Source organism: Musca autumnalis, unplaced genomic scaffold (assembly GCF_047663935.1).
Source record: "Musca autumnalis isolate F117 unplaced genomic scaffold, ASM4766393v1 scaffold_4, whole genome shotgun sequence".
Classification (NCBI taxonomy): Eukaryota; Metazoa; Arthropoda; class Insecta; order Diptera; family Muscidae; genus Musca; species Musca autumnalis.
Genome location: NW_027411977.1, coordinates 242,148,956 through 242,170,564, shown reverse-complemented (window position 1 = coordinate 242,170,564; position 21,609 = coordinate 242,148,956). Strand labels below are relative to the sequence as shown.

The 21,609-nt window shown below is 34.5% G+C and overlaps 4 protein-coding genes across 14 annotated transcripts in view; 3 read left to right on the top strand and 1 right to left on the bottom strand.

The window, feature by feature from the left end:
- LOC141403762 (uncharacterized) overlaps nt 1–17,402 on the top strand; it is a 43,009-nt gene extending 25,607 nt beyond the window's left edge. For 2 of the 4 annotated variants that reach the window (XM_073986689.1, XM_073986687.1), the window contains exon 2: nt 14,470–17,402. In XM_073986689.1, coding sequence (XP_073842790.1) covers nt 14,534–16,210 — 1,677 coding nt within the window. In that variant the 5' untranslated portion in view covers nt 14,470–14,533 and the 3' untranslated portion in view covers nt 16,211–17,402. Of the gene's footprint in view, nt 1–12,120; nt 12,278–13,494; nt 13,846–14,211 lie in introns of those variants that run through there. The other 2 variants (XM_073986686.1, XM_073986688.1) reach the window with 2 other exon arrangements.
- Nucleotides 1–21,609, bottom strand: part of LOC141403759 (uncharacterized) — a 567,712-nt gene that overhangs the window by 185,086 nt on the left and 361,017 nt on the right. Inside the window, exons 5-6 of one of the 8 annotated variants that reach the window (XR_012412889.1) lie at nt 8,249–8,405; nt 7,874–8,177 (exon numbers count right to left, since the gene is read on the bottom strand). The exons of 6 other annotated variants lie outside the window; for them this stretch is intronic. The gene's annotated coding sequence lies outside the window, so the exon portion shown is untranslated. Of the gene's footprint in view, nt 1–7,873; nt 8,178–8,248; nt 8,494–21,609 lie in introns of those variants that run through there. One more of the 8 variants, XM_073986681.1, reaches the window with a different exon arrangement.
- The window catches only part of LOC141403791 (uncharacterized), a 50,081-nt gene that overhangs the window by 6,300 nt on the left and 22,172 nt on the right, over nt 1–21,609 (top strand). The gene's annotated exons all lie outside the window — the stretch shown is intronic.
- LOC141403800 (uncharacterized) overlaps nt 1–21,609 on the top strand; it is a 40,215-nt gene that overhangs the window by 15,503 nt on the left and 3,103 nt on the right. The window lies entirely within an intron of this gene.

The window sequence follows — 21,609 nt, the reverse complement described above, 5'->3', positions numbered from 1 at the left end:
TTATAAAATCAGCCTAATGTACACATAGAATAAAAATATTAATTAAAATGATACAGAGTTCCATTTTTCATTTATTGCAAGAGCTATTTAAGTAATATTCCAATTTGATTTACAATAGAATGACGATAATTCGTAATTCAGAAGACCAGGCAAATTTTACGAAATTTCGGGAATTGCCATTAAGCGGAACTTCGATTCAACGGGGTTAGTGTTAAGCAAATACGAGTTAAGGGAGTTATCTATATTTCCAATAATTTGTTTGTTCCAGTACAGCAAGAATCTACTAACTTTTACTATTTTCTTCGATAACATAAAGGAAAAAATGTTATCGTAGTAAAAAATAGTAGCTTCTTGCAGGTTCTGGAACAGAGCAAATACATACAATAATTATGGAAAAGAACAATGCGAATCAGCCACAACTTTTGGTGTCGTTGCAAATTAATATCCTTCAAAAATTCCATCAACAGAAATTGGGACTGAAACTGCCTTAAAAAAGGACATGTTTCAAAAAATACTAGAAACAATTGCTCTGTTCCAGACCTGCAAGAAGCTACTATTTTTTACTACGATAACATTTTTTCCTTTATGTTATCGAAAAAATTGGTAAAAATTAGTAGATTCTTGCAGCACGGGAACAGACCAAATAATCTACTAATTTTTACTATTTTTTTCGATAACATCATGGTACAAATACACAGGTAGCCGCATCGGCGAATTGGTAACATAAGATGTCAAAATTTGTAAACGAGGCGAATACAAATTAATTCGCCTTGACATGTTAAATTTGTAGCGAATTTTATTTAACCAATAAACAAAGTCGAGTTGGAAAATGTTTTATTTTATTTATATATTTTCTTGGAAATTTGCAAATGATCAAATGAATAAATGGCAATGTGCATGTGAACATCCGAGGGGCGTATGTGTTGGCGATGAAAAGAAATCGCAGATTACTTTTGTATTGGATACATGAAGCATGAAGTGACGTATTGTGACTGTATTCGCTTATAGAGGTGTAAATGAAATAATCCCACGAAAATACGCATCTTATTAATGGTTTCCTCCACGATCAAGATGAGTGGAATCATCAAATGTCCGAGAAGTTTATTTCCAATTTGTCTTGTACTTCAATTTTTCCGAGCAAATTTGCCATGATCGTTGTCTGAGAAGAGGTTCAGACGACAATGAAGAAACGAATTCCAGCTTACAACACTGATTCCCGACGATTTCCTGCATTTCGCATAATTTGGAAATGCGAAACAAGTTGATTCCAGTCCCTCTTCTGATGATGTGTTCTCTAAGGTACAGGAAGTGTTTGTGCAAAGTGGCTTTTACTGGAATAAAAGTGTGTGTGTGTTTACTTGCTTGATGTTGTATCCCTTAAATTATTGCCGGTTTTTTAAATGTTATATTTCAATCGTAATGGAGAACAAACAAAACCAAAATATATATGTATTTATTGAATGAAATATATTTATTGCATTATTCTTTTCCTCTATAAAATGCATGTATACGTAATATAAATGCCTGTTATTGCTAATTTGGAAAAAAGACGGCGGTTAATTTATCAAAGAACGTTTGTAGGCACAGCCATTGGGAGTAAGACTCATGAGTATGTGGATGTTCTAAGGATGACAATAAATATGTGTATTTGTTTTAGGCAAATGATTCTTTAGATGTACACCAAAACCCGTAATTGTATTTTACATCCGTCCGTAGTGCTGTTGGTATTGAGAAAGGGCTACAGATCCATTGTAATATGGATGCATATTGCGGTATGGTCTTCGCATCCGATTTAAGACAGTATTTACAGTAAATTTGCATTTTGTGGTCCGTGAGAGAAGTAAACATTCGTTAAGATTTGTGGAATGTTTAGATATAGCCTCCATAGACCGTTAATAGTTGTGTTACGTTCCAAACATACCTACTGGTATAGCCACAGTTTAGTCATGCACTTAATTACAAGTTCCAAGAGAATTTAGGTTCTCAGAGCGTATTCATGTGTTTTAAGTATAACTTAGATCTGTGTGTTTAAAAGTTTTCCGAAAACATTGTAAGAAACATCTTCACGTGTCAGTCGACAAATTATGAGTGGTAATTAAGTTGTCCAACCCTATCGTCCTACACACCGTATTTCCGTATTGTACAGAACGAACAAAAGAATGTGCATAAGTTTTCACGAATCAACATTTCGTTTAGGATTTCAATAGATTTTAATAACATTTATCCACAGTGGCATTTAAAGATAACATGGATGTGCATCGATTACTTCAAAGTTATGTAAAATAGAAAACTGGAAACTATGATTAAGGAATGTAAAGTTGCAAGAAATTTTAAGTCTTCTTTTCTTCAACTTCATCAGATGACCACAGTCGACACCTACTTGGTACAGATTTAATGTTCTGCTGGTCTTCTTGATTAGCAGGTTACATGTTCAAATAGAAACAAAAAGAAACATAGATGATTGTCATTAAAATTCAATTTTATTAAAATTGGGGTACTTTAGCGTCTTTTCAAATAAACTTGATGTTGCATTCAAAATTGCATAATTTGTATATGTTTCGCATCATATGTGCTGAGCACATTATTTCGAATTTTTTTTTGCGAAAGTTTACTTGGTTCAGATAGTTTAGCTGGTAGCTAGCTGGAGTTCCATAAATTATGTAAAGTTATCTATATTTCATCGATTTTGATGCGCCAGATGAAGTGTTTCCTAGTTCGTCTGTTTGACACTTAAGTTCCACTATCTTAGAACTTGAATATTGCTGAAGACATCAAAGCAAAGTTCCTATGGAGATAAAGCTCCGATCAGTGCTTACATTTTGCTTCGCTGCAGGAAGAGAATATAAAGAAAAATATACTATTTTTAAATAAAATGTGCATGTTGTGTATACGATGGTTTATTACTCACAACACATTTGTATTGAATGAAATCTGGAGTCGCGCGAGGTAGCAACTTCCTTTTGGAACTTTTACCCGTTATATATTTTGGGTCGAAGTGTTCGGAACAGATTTTCCACAAATCGAACTCCACTTCGACCTCATATTTTCCTCTTTCGGGACACTAAAAAATGTTACACTACCCGTTATGTCCTTCTTCTTGCAAAGGATGCACACTCTCATTTTATTTTCCTTGTTTTTTTTTCACAAATTTTCGCAGAAACACAAAATTAGTTTTTAAACTTCTTTCAACGTTTAATTTTTTCATTTTGAAGTTTATATTTACGTTGTGTATCTAGAGCGAATTCAAATGACAACAATCGGTTTTGACGCATTAGCTCTGTTCCTTTACGTGCAAGAATCTTCAAGTTTTACCACTTTTTACTCGAAAAGCGTTCCTTTACTTCTGACACCATACAATTCATATGAGAGCAGTTCACAACTTTTGCTACTTTTGCTGGTTTTACAATTTTCAAAAGTAAAGGAACAGACCAATTATGTTACCATCAGCTGGCTTGATAATGCTACCGTATTATTGTACCATGGATAACATAAAGGCAAAAATGTTATAGCCTGTTTCCACGGTACGTCGTTCGTTCTCTATTCGTTGTTCGACCCATAACTACGAATAATTTACTTATTTCCCCACACAAAATTCTATGAACGAACGACGATATTTCTACGTTGTTGAGAGAATTTATCGAAAAAATTAATTATTACATGTCTAAATTCAAAATTGAAAAATTTGTTGAAAACACAAAAATTGTTAGAAAAAAGGAAAAAGATGATTGAAAATCAATGAACTAAACATTTTATATATATGCAGAAGGAATATGGTTGTGTTTGCTTCTTAATTCCACACACATTTCTTGTCCATTAGTTGAAAATCGCGTAAAAAATCAGAAACAAAAAGGAAACAAATAACTGAAAGTCTGTAATTTTGTTTATGTTTCTGTTAATTACGAATGGCGTCGTGGAAACGGGTTAATTCGTGTACGTCGTTCGACAGGCGAACAACGTAATTGAAACGCTCGTGTGAACATGACATTATGGTAGTTAAAATTAAATTTATTTTAAATTTAGTCAACTGTAGGTCATAGACTAATAAATTTATAGACATTTATTTGCTCTCAGCATGTATCTTCGAAATTTTCGAAAATTGGTAGATGGCGTTAGTAGTTTTATTTAAAGTTACTATAGATTTTAAACTATTTATTCTGATAAGAGACAAAATATGGATAATCTTTGGCCAGATCTACATCCTCATATAAACAAATCCAAAAAAATATTGTAATTTACCCCAAAACATTGTGGAATTGAATGAAAAGATTAGGCACTTTGCATACGGGCGACACCTACAAAATGTCAAAACACAAAAGTAAAAAGTGTTAAAAAATATCAATTATTTTGCCCTAAGGTAATTAATTTTCTCCATCTAATTGTTAAATATTAACAAAATAATAATAATAATAATAATTGTTACTTAAATTCGTTGAATTTAATTTGCATCAAATGTAATATGTCACGACAAATCTTTATTCTGTGCCTTGTTTACAAATTTTGACAGATGTTTTGCCACGGCGCATCGGCATTATAGAGGCTATTGACAACTTTAATAAATCATAAGTACATTAATTTATTAATAACAAATTAAAATACATAAGTTAATTTGTATTAATCAGTTTTCGTACATATTTTTTAAAAACATCTTTCAAGCTTGTTTAAATAACGAATGCGCTGCTTAGTTTTCTCAACATTTGTGGTAATATGCCGTTGCAACTACCTTATTAAATATGCCTTAGCTGAAATGTTCTCAATTCGTATATACTCGATGAGAACACTCCGGCGCAGTGTTGCCGTTTTGGGCATTTCGGCCCATGGGCGGCCCAAATCCATTTTGGGCCGTTTTCATGCTAATAAATTTAAACAATATTTTATAAAATATCAAATATTAGTCTTTGGATGGATTTGAAAACGTAAAATAATGCAATTTGGTGGCATTAAAAATATAATTTTCACATTAAAACTTAATGCCAAAGAAGGTCCTCCTACTAGTTTAATGGTCACTTTTAACTTTTAGTTACCCGGGTTTTGAAATATATTTTTCATGATACTTAAATATTTGGTAAAGATTCATGCATTGTGTTCTTAAATAATTTCAATAATTTTCAAGAATTTCAAACAGATAGTTCAGGTTTATCCTATTTATATCCGAGTGTCAACTCAAATTATCATTTTTTATACAAAAAATAAATAAAAAAAAATAAAAAAGAGCATCAATATATTGACATTGACTACAAAAATAAATCGTACCAGCTCGAAACTTCATAAATATTTGTGGACACAAAAGCAGACAATTACATTAATGAACTCTTACTTAACAGAAAATGAAAGGTTTGAAATAAAATTTGCTGTTTTGGAGTTTTATATAAATTTCTAGTTTAAAATAATAAGAGAATAGACTATAAAAGTGACCCAAATACCCCCCTTTATTACAACTCTCCTTTTGTTATAGTTTGGATTTTGCGTACAGATTTATAGCGTTTCGGATAACTTGAAGTTGAAAGTTATGATTAATATTAAAGGAGGACCTTCTTTGCATTAACGTTTAGTGTGAAAATTACACTTTAAGTGCATCCAAATTGGTTTTTTGCGTTTTCAAACTCCATCCACTAGTAAAAGAAAGGATGTAATAATGGCCCTTAAACTACTAAATACAATAACTCTATATTAGGTAACCTCAAACGAAGTCTGGCCTATTATAACAGGTATTACATTTTCCCAGACTTGTAGAATGTGACCCCGAATTAATAGTAACAGATTGGAATTTGCTAAGACTCGGTGAAACTATACTTTCTTTCATCTCGAAGAGCACATCTTATAATACCTTTGGAATTTTTGTTGTTAAAAATAGTGCATATTCTTGAGGTAAATGGCTATCTGCGAAACCATATTTTTGTAGAAGCGTTTTGCGGTGCCAACGATAGCTTAAAATATACATGTCAGGTTTATTTATATTTTAAATTCCAAATCAATTTAATTAATTTTTTTTAATTTAAAATTTTCAGACAGATTGGAGTCAATTTACCCCTGTACGTCTAGCTGGCTAGAGAAAAACTCTCAAACGGATCAGCCGATGTGGTCCAAATGTTGGTCCGCGTAATATTTTTTCCAATCCTTGATCAATTTCACATTAGCTGCCGTGACATAAAGCATGCATTTTGTTGCGGATTTATAATTTTACAGAGGTTAAAACATCTGGTTCCAGCTTCACATAAAGGCTAAATGTGTATACCCTCAGCCTTTAGGCTAAGGAACAAGCGTTTTTGGACAAAATACTTTTCAGACGATTTGAAGTTGATTTGTCCATGTCCGTCCGTCTGTCTGGTCCGCAAGATAACTCTTGAACGGATTGGTTAAAATTTTGGGAATCGTAATATTTTGTCTTCGTTAAGACAGATGAACCATATCGGCCCACTTATTCCGGTACCACTACAACAAAATCTCAGACATTTTAGTCCAAAAATAGCATTTCTTTCGGGCTTAGATCAGGTAATGACTACATCGTTTCAGTTCTTCGAATACCTCCACACAAAATTTTTCCTTAAATGCAGTTTATTTGGTATTGCACATCGTAATATTTCCTTCAAACATGGGCATGTTCTTGTTTTCTGACATAATGACCACAAGGTAAAAAATCCTACAAGGAAATGACTCCAAGATGGAATAGGGCGTGTCGAGAATTTAATAGCACGTAGTCACTGACTAATCATGACTACAACATTATATTATTTTTCCCCGAGGAAAACAACACTTCCCACTTTCTTTTCGCGCCCAGTACTTTCAGTTGGTAAACGTATAAATTAGAGCTTTTGGACCACTACGTCAGAAAGCATATGGGTCATTTTAGAAGTTAAACTCAATTTGGACAAAATATTATCCATAGTTTGGATCAAATTGTTTGCTTTATTCGTTCAAGAGATATACCGTGTACCATTTAAGTGACATTTTTAACTTTTGGGTGAGGTACCGGAAGGTGTGGACCAATATTGTCCATCATCGAACTTATACTAAGTATAGACTCCAAATTGTCTGAAACGGATTTCGTTCAAACATACCTGGGGTGTAAAAGATTTATTTCGATGGACACATTTTGCCCATAAAGACTGAGGGTATAAAAAGCGGAAGACTATGGCTGACATCCGAAATATTAGTTGCTTTGTTGCTATTCCATAACGTCGCAGTTGTGCATTTGAAACGCAGATTAGATTTTGCGACGATGTGCATTTTAAAATACTTTTACAATGCACGAGCAATAACTGAAACAATGCAGTTTTATGACGTTTCGGAAGTTGAATTGAATTTTAATAAGGATAATGACTTATGAGATAAATCTGTGGCTGTCCTTTGACCCAATAACACGATCTTTTTATTTTTTCCACCTCTTCAACCGATTCGGTACAAAATTCGGCCTTTGTTCAAACTTAGTTTAAGTTAGAAGATGGACAAACCGATTCTCAACTTCCGGTACTTGCCCCCAATATTTAAAAAATGTCACTAAAATGGTTTGCACCTTATCTCTTGAACGGGGCAAATAATTTGGTCCAAACTTTGGATCTCCTAATATTTTGGTCACATTTACTTTAACTTCCAAAATGGTCCAAATGGGTCCTCTTCTTAGTATAGCTCCCCCACAAAAGGTCTGTTCGAACATCCTTTGGAAATGTATACCGATGCTGTTTGTAGTTTTCCGTCGACAAGTCTAAGTCGGCAAGTTCAAATGTCCAAAAAGGGCCACAAAATTCTGTGCTTAGATGACAGTATCAATTCACATAGGCTGTTGGTATATGTTGTTGGCAAAGCCGACAACAACTGATACTTTTTTACTCGATTTTATACATTTTATTCATAAAAAAATACGGATACCGAAGAAAACCTTCATCCTTGTAGTATACGACGACGGGACCAGGACGTTGAGCGGCGACGGTCGCTTGCCCAGATCTTCATGGGCCTGTGGAAGGCAATAGCTTGCTAGGTCTTTGTACTTTATCAGAATTGACCCGTAGAGATCTAGGCTTTGGTTTGCATTGACCTCCAGGTGTCTAGGGCAGAAAACCTTGGTAGGAACGAACATGAGACCACCACGGCACATGTTATGAAAATCATTCTGTCCAGAGCTATGAGTACCACCCCACGGACACAGGAATACGCAAAATAGCGCGACCAGTAGGCCAAAATTCCTGTAACAAGTAGCACACATTCAATATATGAATATAAACCCATTTATCATCGCTCCAACCCAATTACTTACCGGCGTGTTTGCTAAAAGCGTTATGTAAACACGCATCAATTGATTGTTGGTACATAGATTAGATGCTGGGTTGACGACATCACTGCCGCCAAATAAATGCTCGTTTCCTCGATTTGTGCATTGTTCACTGGACCAGTGGCCTTACGTTGTCTAAGTTCTGCAATAACACGAAAAACATTCAAGTCAAAACGTTTTCACGTTGTATTTCACAAATCAATTTCGAGAAATAGAAAATCAAAATATTTGTCTGCTTTTTAACGAACTTTAACATAATTTTGGTATACACATTGACCGCGATGTCCGTTTGTTTTGTGGGCAGTTATTTTCTTGATGATTTTTGATAAAATTACGAAAATATTTTTTCTGTTCTATAAAATTATGTTCACAAATATTAAAAGAACGTAAACAAACCATATGTTGTTATTGTTGTACACAACAACAACAACTTTCATATTGTTTCGAAAGCATGGTTGTATTTGACAGCTCAAGGACGGTTTTTTGAAATGAGATTACCTTCTTATTCTGCCATGAACAGAAATAAAAAAAATATTTTTAGAAAAATTTTGAGCTGTCAAAGTCAAAATTTTGATTTTAACGAAAAAAATCGACTGTTTTTGTCAAAAAAATGGGGCAAAATAATTTTTTTAATCTGTCTCGCTTAAAGGCAATCGTTTTATGTGTTTAATAAGCTCACATGAATAATATAATATTCATATGAAGATCGGTCAATTCGTTGGCAACGACTTCAAAAACGCCGTTTCGAGAAACACGCACCTAAATTTTGTATGCTGTATTCACATCACAATAAATTGTTGACTTCCAATCAACGAAAAGTAAACGTTGATTTTCATTCATAATTTTACAACTGTTTTTGCAGTTGTCTGGACTGACGTAGGCGTCCAGACACAGGCAAGTTTTAGGTGTTTGACAATTAATAAATGAACTCAACTGTCCTGTCATGTGTAAACGCAGGGTTACGTAAAAATAGACCATATTTTTTTCGATTTTTCTAAAAGTAATAAAATATGTATATATTTTTGTTGGTTGGGCCGTTTTAGTCGTTTTGGGTTGTTTTTAGGAAAATTTTGGGCCGTAAAAAATGTTTCGTACGGCAACACTGCTCCGGCGGCTAAATTTGCCAACCCCTCTCTCTTCACCCACTCAATCAATCAAACTCTGATGGCACAACATGGGTTAGTTAGAGCTGGCAAACTATCGATATCGGCCCCATTCGATTTTTTCGATATTTCCGTTTCAAAATATCGATAAAATCGTTACTATCGTACAGTTCCTACTGCTATTTATTTAGAATCTAAAATTGCCGACAAATGTGTTTTGTTTACATTTCGCATGTCAGTGAAATACGAGGCGAATTAGAAAAGTTTGCGGCCTAAGCAACACGCAGTGTCGCCAGTCGTCATTTGACAATTTTTTGGAAAGTGTGACAATTTTTAGTCTGAGCGTACTCAGGACAGTTTGACATACGACCATGTGTTGTGTTGTTTACAGTGAATTGAAACAATCACTTTGCAAAAAAATGGAATTTACTTGTGAACATTTTCGTCCGATAATTTTTCACAACTTTAGACGTGGATGATCGCGGCAAGAGTGCATCGATCAAATTAAATCTTTGTATGCCAATAAAGAACCATCCTATAGCACTATGAAAAACTGGTTTAATGAATTCAATCGTGGCCGACATTCGCAAAAATAAAAAAACGAAGTTCCTGAGGGTCGTCCAAAAACGGCCGTTGTGCCAGAAATAATTAGGCCGTGTGTGAACGGATAGTGCAAGATTAGGATGTTATGTACAGTATGCAAAGTTCATATTCGTACACCCCTAAAAAATGAATAAAATCGTTATTAATTCCATATTTTAAGTGCAAATAATGAAATATTTGATAGCAATTGCCATAACGAAGAAAGGGTTAAGAGTAACAAAACAAAGTTTTAATTTATTCCGTCATTTAGGTATAGTTTGGAGTTTTTAAGGATTTTCAAAGCAAAATACCGCAAATTTTTGTTTTAGTCTTCTTTTTGAATGCCTCTGCTATAGAAATATTTAAAAATAACGGTAATTTTATTAAAATTTTTGCATGAATAAAAAGTCGGAGGAATATTTAAAATTCTTAAGAAAAATGTGCTAGATATGATTAGCTATTGCAATTTATTCCCGAATTTTTGACGAAAATAGCTAATAGCAGTCCTTCTGTAAAAATATTCGAGGTATAATATGTTGTCAGCGTTTGGAAATGCAAAGAAACGTAATGCGGGCATAGGTAAATTAAACCCCTTTTTTTGTTTTTACTAGGTAAAAATTGCAAGTTTCGTTTTATATTTGACATAAAATGTATTGAAGTTTTAGAATACGGTTTCGAAAATCATTTTATGTCGAAAACTGTGAGAAATTATGAAGAAAAATGAAACTGTACAAGTTTTCATACTGTCTGCGTACAACTAAAATTCTACGTTTACAATGAACGAGGGTTATGTCTGCCGAATTGCGAAAATAATGGTTTTTACTTCTTGAAAATTATATTTTTTTACCAAAGGATCCAAAATGAGTACAAAAATGTCAAAAGAATGAAGTAAATTGTCCAGGAAAGAGCGTGGGGTAACCTTTTGAAGAAATGCATTATTTCTGAGAAAATTGTCTTCCCTAACATTTTTTTATTCCTCGTAATTTCCGATATTTCTTGACATAAAATGATTTTTATTCATGCAAAATTTTTAATAAAATTACCGTTATTTTTAAATATTTCTATAGCAGAGGCATTCAAAAAGAAGACTAAAACAAAAATTTGCGGTATTTTGGTTTGAAAATCCTTAAAAACTCCAAATATATAGTGCTTATAGGTGTACGAATACGAATTTTGCCACCCACACAGGCGCCATCTATACCTAAATGACGGAATAAATTAAAAATCTGTTTTGATATTCTTATGGGTACTTTACACGATATGTTATTTTATATATGTGTTGTCACTTTGCATATACATTTGTATATAAAAAGTGACAACACATATGTAAAAAACATATCGTGTAAAGTACCCATTAAATCTTTCTTCGTTATGGTAATTCCTATCAATTATTTCATATTTGCACATAAAATATGGAATTAATAACGGTTTTATTCATTTTTTAGGGGTGTACGAATATGAACTTTGCATACTGTATGTTGGTCATTTATTCCACCAACTAACATTGCATGAACACTTGACGAAGAAATGGGGGTTTTCTCGTCGGATCCCGCGTTGATCGGTGCAAGAAATTTCGAAAAACTACTATCGCGGTGATTTAAAAGACTTATAAATGCAGAAAATAATTTCGACACGATCCGAGAGGAGCTCTTAAACTTCACATGTTCCGAATTTTCTGAGGGAGCTACCCGAAGGAGTAAGCCGTGATAATCCATATTCGAAGTTGATGTATATCTGAAAGGAATAATACGATGTGCAAAGTTTGAAAGAAATCGATTGATCTCTTCGATAGTTATCGTTCACACCATTTTACAGAAACATTTTGAACTTTTGTGGGGTAGGTACTCGAAGAATTGGGCCGGTCGTGGCTCATATTCGAACTTAAACTAAGTTTGGGCAAAATATTACGAAATGCAAAATTTGGTTCGAATCGCTCGATCCATTCGAGATTTATCGTGATCACCAGCCAGACAGTCGGACAGACAGACGGACGTCGCCTCGCCAGCCTAAAGGCTGAGGGTGTAAAAACTTCTGGCTATTGCTTCTATGGCTTTTCTTTAGTGATGTCAAAATGGCCGATAGTATCGATATAAAAAACTATTCGTCGATATTGGCGTAAAAAATTAAGTATCGATAATATCGATATTTCCATCGATGGTTTGCCAGCTCCAGGGTTAGTCTCTTGTTAAAACGACAACAGAACATAGTTTAAACGGCATCATTCTTACGCGATGTTTAATTTTTTTGTTGAAGTTTATAACAAAATATAATAAATTAAAAATAAATAAGTGCTGTTAAACAATATTCATTAACTTAGAACAAATAGAAGGTATTAATTATTTTTTTTATATTATTGAAGTGTCTATCAAAGAAATCAATGTGAAATATGTCAAAACACCGTTTACTGTGTTTGTGGATGGTAATGAGAGTGTGCGTCATTTGGTTTGCTCTCACAGTGTTACACATTGGGAGAAATTGTTAAAAGAAAATATTTAGAAAAAAGACGGTTGTGTTTGTCATTACGTTTTTCTACTTTTGAAACAGCTCTCTTTCCCATATAAAAACCCAAAATAGCATTGTCTTCTTGTGCACCATTGTTTTGAAAAGAAAATTCATTGAATAGAATAAAACATATGTATGTATGTGAGTGTGTAAATATTAACTTTGTTATAATAAATTACATATTGTTAAGAATGTAACTGATAGGTTTAAGCTAATTTAGTTTGATTTCCGTTTATTTAAAAATTTGAATTGTAACGTAATGTTTTTATTACGCAGTTACTATATTTAAGCAAACAACAAGAAAGAATTCTCTTTATCATTCTAGTTCTTACTTTACCTTTCATTAATGTGCTTTTGTTTGTTTTGCCATAATCATGTAATTATCGTTTAGTTTACTACTTCTTTATTTCTTGCATTTGTTTGTTGTTGTAATTACGTCATTAGTGTGCTTGTCCACTTATATTGATCTTCGCCCATGCATGTGAGTCTGGTTGTTCGCTTAGTGCGAATGTGCGTCTATGTGTTTGTTGCACAGATTCGAGGTGTTGCCAGACGTGTTCGAGAGGATTCTTGAGGGAGGGAATTTTGAGATATATACAGGTGGAACCAGCAAAGGCGAGTTAGTTGGGGTTTAAGCTAGAGTTGGACAATCTCGTTCCTTTTGCGGTTCGATCATTTCCGTTCTGTTCCGCAAAAGGAACTAGGTCGTTCAGTTAGTTCCATAGTTCCCTTTAGTGCCAACCTTTATATATATAACCACACTCATACTCGTTCACTCAGTTCATATCGTTCGTGCTTCTTCTTCGTCAAAACAAAAGAAAAAAAATTGTTTTCGGCTTTCTTCTTGGAAGATTACAAATATTTGAAACAAATTTACAATCGTTTTGCTAATTAAAAATACTTTAATTGTTTTTTTAATTCGGCAAGGATCAGTTTAGTAAGAAATTAAAAACGAAATGATACTATGAGAATTCTTATTCGCTAATAAAAGACAGGGAGACAACTGATGTTAAATAAACTGATGGAACTAACTGAAAGAGAAGAACAAATAGAATGGGAGAAAAAGGAACTTGGTACGAATCGTACTGGGGAATAAAACAACGTCTACACGGATATTAGTTAAATATAATTCCGTAACAATATATTATAAATCTTTGACAGCTTCATACTCAATATTAAAGATATACTAAAGGAATCTGGCACCTTCGCTTGGAGTTGCCAAAAGGTACTTAAACGGTTCTGACCGTGAAAATAAGTAAACGAGCTTTAAACTCCTAAAAAATTACGAAAATAATATAAAAATAAATTGGTGTAACAAACTTAAAACTGTATGATTTTTAAGACTTCGTCTTATCGGGCTATTAGATCTACGTTTATCAATGAAAAATAAAGACTGTAAAGGCGCCGAAATTGCGTTTCGAAAAATAAAAGAAATAACACACGAACGTTTTAGTTTTCAAATAATAAAAAGCAGAAACTTTATTGGGTAAATAAATAAATATAATTAAATAAAAGGGAAAATAGCAAGGCGAACAGATTATTTGTGTTACGGATGGCGATCGAAAACGAAGTGTCAATAATAATGCCGAAAGGTCGCGTAGGCGCAAAAACAACACTCGTTAGAAAACTCCTAGATGACAAAAAAGGAGTAGGCCGTTTTCTAACGATGATGCAAATTGAACACAATGAATGTAAGGCTAAAAGCGGGCATTTCCAAACAATGCAAATTTAAACTAAATATTAATTCTTACTTAGACAAAGACTATTGCATTTTTCTGCCCGATGTTTCATTGGGATTTTCCAACATCTTCAGGGGTAATTTTTTTATTAATAGTTTTTCGTCAGTTTTACATTTAAATTTAGTAAATTGTAGGTTACAAAAAAAAAACAACAACACAACAAATAAAATAAATGTAAAAATAATTAAAAATGTATATCACAGTAACCTTAATGCTAAAAATCACAGAAGTTAGAATTCTAATTATACATGTGTATGTAATTTTTGTTTCTATTTTACAGCCCTAAACACATTGTAGTAAGATCTGGTTATCCTTAATTGAAAACTAAAATATTCCAAGTAAAAATGTCGGAAAATATTGCCATAAAAACTGAACCCTTTGTCAATGATTATAAGCAGGCAAATTCTAACAATGGTACGAATACACTAGTCTACAATACAACAAAACTTGAACATTTTACAAATATGGGAAATGATATTAAAGAAGATGAAATAGACTTGGATAAAATGGAAGAATTTTTACCAGAGGATGTCGATATATCCACAATTGATACAATCAAAAAAGAAAACGTGGATGAAATGGATGAATTTTTGCCAGAGGATTCAACTAGCATCTACTCATCATCATCACTCACATGGAAATCTAATGATCAAACGGAAGCGATCGTCCATGATGAAGTACACCATCAACATGTTACACTACAGCATCTAACTAGTGCAGCAACTCAGCAGATATCCTTACCCAAATTAGAAATAATGGATGTAAAAGATGATGATGATAGTAAAGGCCTTGATATCAATGGTGATACAGACACTAACGCCAGTAATAATACAGAGAGACCAGTTATTTCATCTTCTAGTGTACATAAATGTAAACTATGTGGTATAACTTTTACAGAAAAGAAAAATCTACATAGACATATGAGAAAAAAACATCCTTTGTCAATAGATGCCGAATATATCTGTGAAATTTGTAATCAAAAATTCCCCACAAAAACAGGTCTTGATAGGCATTCTCACTTTACGCATCCAGAAACTCAAACACCTAGTGAACATAAATGTGAAATATGTGGTAGTTGTTATATGGAATACCAAACTCTCCAGTTACATATAAGAAAAAAACATCCTTCGTCTATAGATTCAGAGTATATCTGTGAAATATGTAATGGAAAATTTCCCACACAATCAGGTCTGCAAGTGCATATTACACGGTTGCATCCAAAAGCTAGTTCCACTCAAATAACAAATATATATAAATGTGAACTATGTGATTACTCTTATAGAGAAAAGAGAAATCTAAAAAGACATATGATGAAAAAACATCCTTCGTCTATAGATGCAGAGTATATCTGTGAAATATGTAATGGGAAATTTGCCACAGAACAAGGTCTTGAAATACATTCTACCCGGGTACATCGAGGAGGAGATTCCACTCAAATACGTTCTAAATATAATTGTGAACTATGTAATTGTTCGTATGTAGAAGAAAAAACTCTACGGACTCATATTAGAAAAAAACATCCTTCGTCTATAGATACAAAGTATATCTGTAATATATGTAATCAAGGATTTGCCACATCATTAGGTCTTGATAAGCATTCTTATTGGATGCATACAGATGCTAATTCCACTCAAATAACTAATAAATATAATTGTGAACTATGTGATAAATCGTATAGAGAAAAGAAACATCTACAAAGACATGTGATGAAAAAACATTTTTCGTCTATAGATGCAGACTATAACTGTGAAATATGCAATCAACGATTCACCACCCGAAAAGGTCTTGATAGACATTCTCACCTGAGGCATCCGGAAGCTTATTCCACTCAAATACCTACTAAATATAATTGTGAAGTATGTAATTGTTCTTTTAAAGAAGAATACATACTACGTAAACACATGAGAACAAAACATCCTTTGTCTATCGATACAAAGTATATGTGCGAAATATGTAATGAAAGATTTGCCACAAAAAAAGGACTTGCTGTGCATTCTCTGCGTATGCATTCCACATCATAGATAACACGCAGCTCTAACATTTTAATTGCAAATATTGTCAACACATAAGTTATGTTTTTATTCATCACAATATCCAAGATGATCATAAACGAATTCACAAATGTAATACTCGAGGCGCTTAGTGCACACATCGATTAACTCCAGTTTTTAAAAAAGTCAAAGTCGTTGATATAGTCATATATTTTTATATTTATAATAACACTCCTGTAGGCCTATTCTGTAACTTTTATCGATTAAAAAGTTGTTAAAATTTCTTTTGTTTATAACAACCACAAAACAAACAAATGAAATTGTTGTAAAATAAACAATGAGTAAAGTTGTTAAAAAGTTACAGAATATTCCCCCTGTGGGCCTATTCTGTAACTTTTATCGATTGAAAAGTTGTTAAAATTTCATTTGTTTGTTTTGTAGTTGTTACAAAAACAAAAGAAGTTTTAACAACTTTTCAATCGATAAAAGTTACAGAATCGGCCTACTGGACAATAAAGAATAGCACTTTTAAGTGGCAAATGTGCATTTCAGCATCGCGTTTCCCAACTTTTCGTTTTATAGAGTTGATCAATGTGTGCGCTGAGTAGAGCTGGCAAAAAATCGATAGCACTATCGATAATATCGATTATTTTTTAAAAATACAATATCGATAGATAGTTTTGTCTATCGATATTATCGGATTAAAAACTCCTAACCTAAAATTCATTGAAATTAATAGAAATTTGCGGCTTTTCGTGTTTGTGGATGTAAGAAAGTAAGTTGGTAGTCACACGTACAAATTTTTCGAAAAAGTAAAATGTATTTTTATTAAAAAGAGTAATTGTTTTTTCTCCTTTTTGATTACTGTGAACTATTTGTGCAAAATGTCAACAAAAGCGTAGACATTTCCGCCATTTTCATTTCCAAATTAATGGTGGTGGCACATTAACGATAATATCGATAGCAATCGATTTTTTTAACTATTATATCGAAAATATCTAATGTTGGGAATATCGATGGTTTGCCAGCTCTAGCGCTGAGCGGCTCACTCATGACATTTCGCTAAGCTTTCGAATTGTATCCTCATATGATTTGTAGGTATAAAAGTCATCAAAAATATTCACAATAGTATGAAAAGTTTTATTTATATCTATCTACATATATTTCTATAAAATCACTCAAATGTAAACATTAAATAAAAATATTAATTAAAATTATACAAGAGTTCCATTTGTTATTTATTGCGAGAGCTATTTATGTAATATGTATTCCAATTTGATCTAAAATAGAATGACGACAATTCGTAATTCAGGAGACCAGGCAAATTTTACGAAATTTCGCGAATTGCCATTAATCAGAATTTCGATTCAACGGGGTTAGTTTTAAACAAATACGAGTTAAAGGAGTTATTTATATATCCAATAATACATACAATAATTATGGAAAAAAAACAATGCGAATCAGCCACAGCTTTTGGTGTCGTTGCAAATTAATATTCCTCAAAAATTCCATCGACAGAAATTTGGACTAAAAATGCATTACAAAAGGGAAATGTTTCAAAAAATACTATTTAGAATTAAAAGAATCTACTAATTTTTACTATTTTTTTTTCGATAACGTAAAGGAAAAAATTTTATCGTAGTAAAAATTAGTAGCTTCATGCAGGTTCTGGAACAGACTATATGTTAAAATACTTCTGAAATATATTATGAAAAATCAAGAAAAATTCAATATAAGTTCATTATTTTAAATGCTTTTTACACATGCATTTAAACGGGTGTTTTGGTAATTTACGTTATTTATTTGACATATATGACGAATGGTTTATAAAACATACTACTTACTTACTTAGCTGGCCCATTACAGAACATTTGTTCTATAGGCCGAACTAAGAAGAGATCTCCATTCCTCTCTATTTGTTGCTTCGCACTCTGGAATACCGCGCCTTTTCATATCATCATGCACTTGTTTGCGCCATATATTCCTTGGCCTGCCAATTCTGCGTGCACCGCCATGTGGCATGTATTCATACGCCTTTTTAGCGGGTTCATCATCGCTCATTCTTATAATATGGCCTAGCCAACGCAATCACTGCATCTCGATACGTTTAACTATATTGATGTCGTTGTATAGCAGATACAGCTCGTGGTTCATGCGACGTCGATATTCACCGTCAACGCAGATTGGTCCGTAGATCTTTCGAAGAATTTTTCTCTCAAACACACCAAGCACTGCCATGTCTGCTTGCGCAAGTACCCAGGCTTCGGAGCCATACATCAGCACGGGTAGTATCAGTGTTTTGTAGAGCGTTATTTTTGTTTGACGAGATGTGGCTTTGTTTTTAAACTGCTTACTTAAACCAAAGTAGCATCTGTTGGCCAATACAATTCTTCTTTTTATTTCACAACTGAAGTCGTTTGTTGTGTTTACGGAGGTGCCGATGTAGACAAAGTCTTTTACTACCTCAATATTATAGGAACCAACATCCACAGTCGGTCCGAGCTCAATGGATGCATTGCGCGTCGACACCATCAACTTGGTCTTCTCACCGTTTATCGCCAGACCCACTTTAGCAGATTCTCCTTCGACCTTTATAAAGGTATCAGTTACTTCTTTTACTGATCGTCCCATGATGTCTATATCATCAGCATAAGCAAGTAACATGTGACTATTGGTGTAGATTGTGCCACTTCTTTTGACGTTTGCCTCTCGTATAACCTTTTCTAGCAGGATGTTGAAGAGGTCACACAAAGGCTGTCTCCTTGTCTGAAACCTCTTTTGGTACCAAACTCTTCGGAGAGGTTCTTTCCTATTTTAACTGAGGACCTCGTGTCAGTTAAAGTCATTTTACAAAGCCGGATGAGCTTTGCGGGGATACCAAATTCAGACATGGCTTGGAATACCTTTGAACGCAGCGGGCTGTCGAAGGCTGCTTTATAATCGACAAAAAGGTGGTAGATGTCGATCTGCATCTCTTGTGTCTTCTCCAGGATTTGCCGCAGGGTAAATATCTGGTCAATGGTGGACTTGCCAGGTCTAAAGCCGCATTGGTATGGTCCAATAATCTCGTTGACCATTGGCTTTAGTCGTTCGCACAATATCCCTGACACGATCTTGTAGGCAATAGGGAGTAGACTTATGCCCCTATAGTTAGAGCATACAGTCTTATCTCCCTTCTTGTGGACGGGGCACAGGATACTCATGTTCCAATCGTCGGGTACTCGTTCTTCCTGCCAGATGGTGCTAACTAGCTGATGAATACACCTTATCAGCGTGTCGCCTCCGGTTTTGAACAGCTCGGCTGGTAAGCCATCGGCCCCTGCTGCCTTATTATTCTTCAGCCGATTTATTGCTGTCTTTACCTCATCTTGGCTGGGCGGTATACATTCAATACCATCTTCTGGGATTGGGACTGTGGTATCTTCGTCGTCTTCGCTGCTATTGGATACCAACTGTTTTGAAAAATGTTCTTTCCATATCCTGAGTACACTATCTGTATCAGTATCAGGATGTGCCTGTACCAAAGCCATCAGTTAGATGCTTGACTCTTTGGTAGAATTTTCGGACTTCATTCTGGCTTCTGTACATCTCGATTTTTTCACACTCCCGCTTTTCCATCTCTCTCTTTTTTCTGCGGAAAAGACCTTTCTCCTCTCTGCTTTTCTCCCTGTATCTCTCTTGTGCGCTACGCGTTGCTACGGATTGTAATGTAGCCCTATATGCCGCATTTTTCTCTTCGGTGGCAGCACGACACTCCTCATCATACCATGGATTCCATGGTGGAGGTCTCTGGTATCCAAGTATGGATTTTGCGGCTGTTTGCATGGAGTGGGCAATGCTTTGCCATTGCGCTGATATGTTATCGGGATGAGGAGTGCTTTGATTAAGCAATTGGGCTAGTTGTGTGGAATATGCTGCGGCTATCTGTTGTGATTGCAGCTTACCGATGTCTAACTTTCGTGTTGTGTCTGTTCGTACTTTGTTTGCTACGTTTAAGCGGGTGCGTACCTTTGCTGCAACAAGGTAGTGGTCCGAATCAATGTTTGCGCCTCGGAACGATCGTACATCCAACACGCTCGATGAATGTCTTCCATCTATCACAACATGATCAATTTGGTTTCTTGTTTTCTGATCTGGAGACAGCCAGGTGCCCTTATGAATATAGAGATGATTAAATCTGGTACGGCTAACTACCATGTTTTTTGCAGCCGCAAAGTCTATTAGCCTCATACCATTGTCAGATGTTTCACTGTGGAGACTGAATTTCCCGACTGTTGGGCCAAAGATATTCTCCTTTCCAATTTTGGCATTAAAATCGCCTAGAATGATTTTAATGTCATGGGCAGGGCAACGGTCATATGTTTCTTCTAAGCGCTCGTAAAATATATTTTTGGTCTGTTCGTCCTTTTCTTCAGTGGGAGCATGAGCGCAAATAAAGCTGATGTTGAAGAATTTAGCTTTTATTCGAATTACAGCAAGTCTTTCATTCACTGGGGTGAAGCTTGATACCAGATGTTTTAGCCTTCGACTAACTACGAATCCGCAACCAAACTCATGCTTTACGTCATGGCAGCTATAATACAGTGCGTCACCTTTAGGTGTTGTTGTGACGCCTTTCCCAATCCATCGTATTTCCTGTATGGCAGTAATATCGGTCTTGTACTTTTCAAGTACGTCTGCCAATGCGAAGACTGCACCTTCTCTATAAAGAGTGCGAACATTCCAGGTGCAGATTCGCAGATAATGGTCCTTAAAACGTTTGCGGGGTTCGTCAACTTTAGAGGGGTTTGTTTTTCTTTTCTTTCGTTTTTTCATAGTAGGATGTTTTTTCTAGGGGAGGGTTACTAACCCGACGCCCAAACCCAAGTTTTTAACGTTCTTTTGGGTGAACGCGCGGCACATGTTAGCTCACTACCTTTAACGGGTGTTAAAGGCAGTTCCCCAGGTGACACCACGGGGAGGTCAGTGTCCACTTGGGATGAAAGAGGGACCAAGATAAATCCTGGGCTTTGCCATGTTAAAACCGGTCAGGACCGTTGCTTGGTATCTTCCATCCCCTACGTTTATAAAACATATTAGATGTAAAAAGTGCTTTAATGACCCTTTTATTCGCTCAACACTGGTTTAAAAGCTTACCCCCTGTTTTTGTAAAAATTTTAATTCTTCTCACACGAACTGTCAAATTTTGTAGATCGATTTTCTCGCTTTAGCGCAAATATAGAGCGCTGATTTTTAAATGAGGAATTCTTAACTATATATGGTACTCATCTATGAAATATGAAGTCTGTATGTCATCTGTGGGCTGAGCTATGGATGCCTAAATTATTACGAATATAGACGAACGAACAAAAATAAGTTACAAAAACAGGGGGTTAAGCTGAGTACACATTGCCAGTTTTGAATGACAGCTTTGTTGTTGCTTGCTAGTG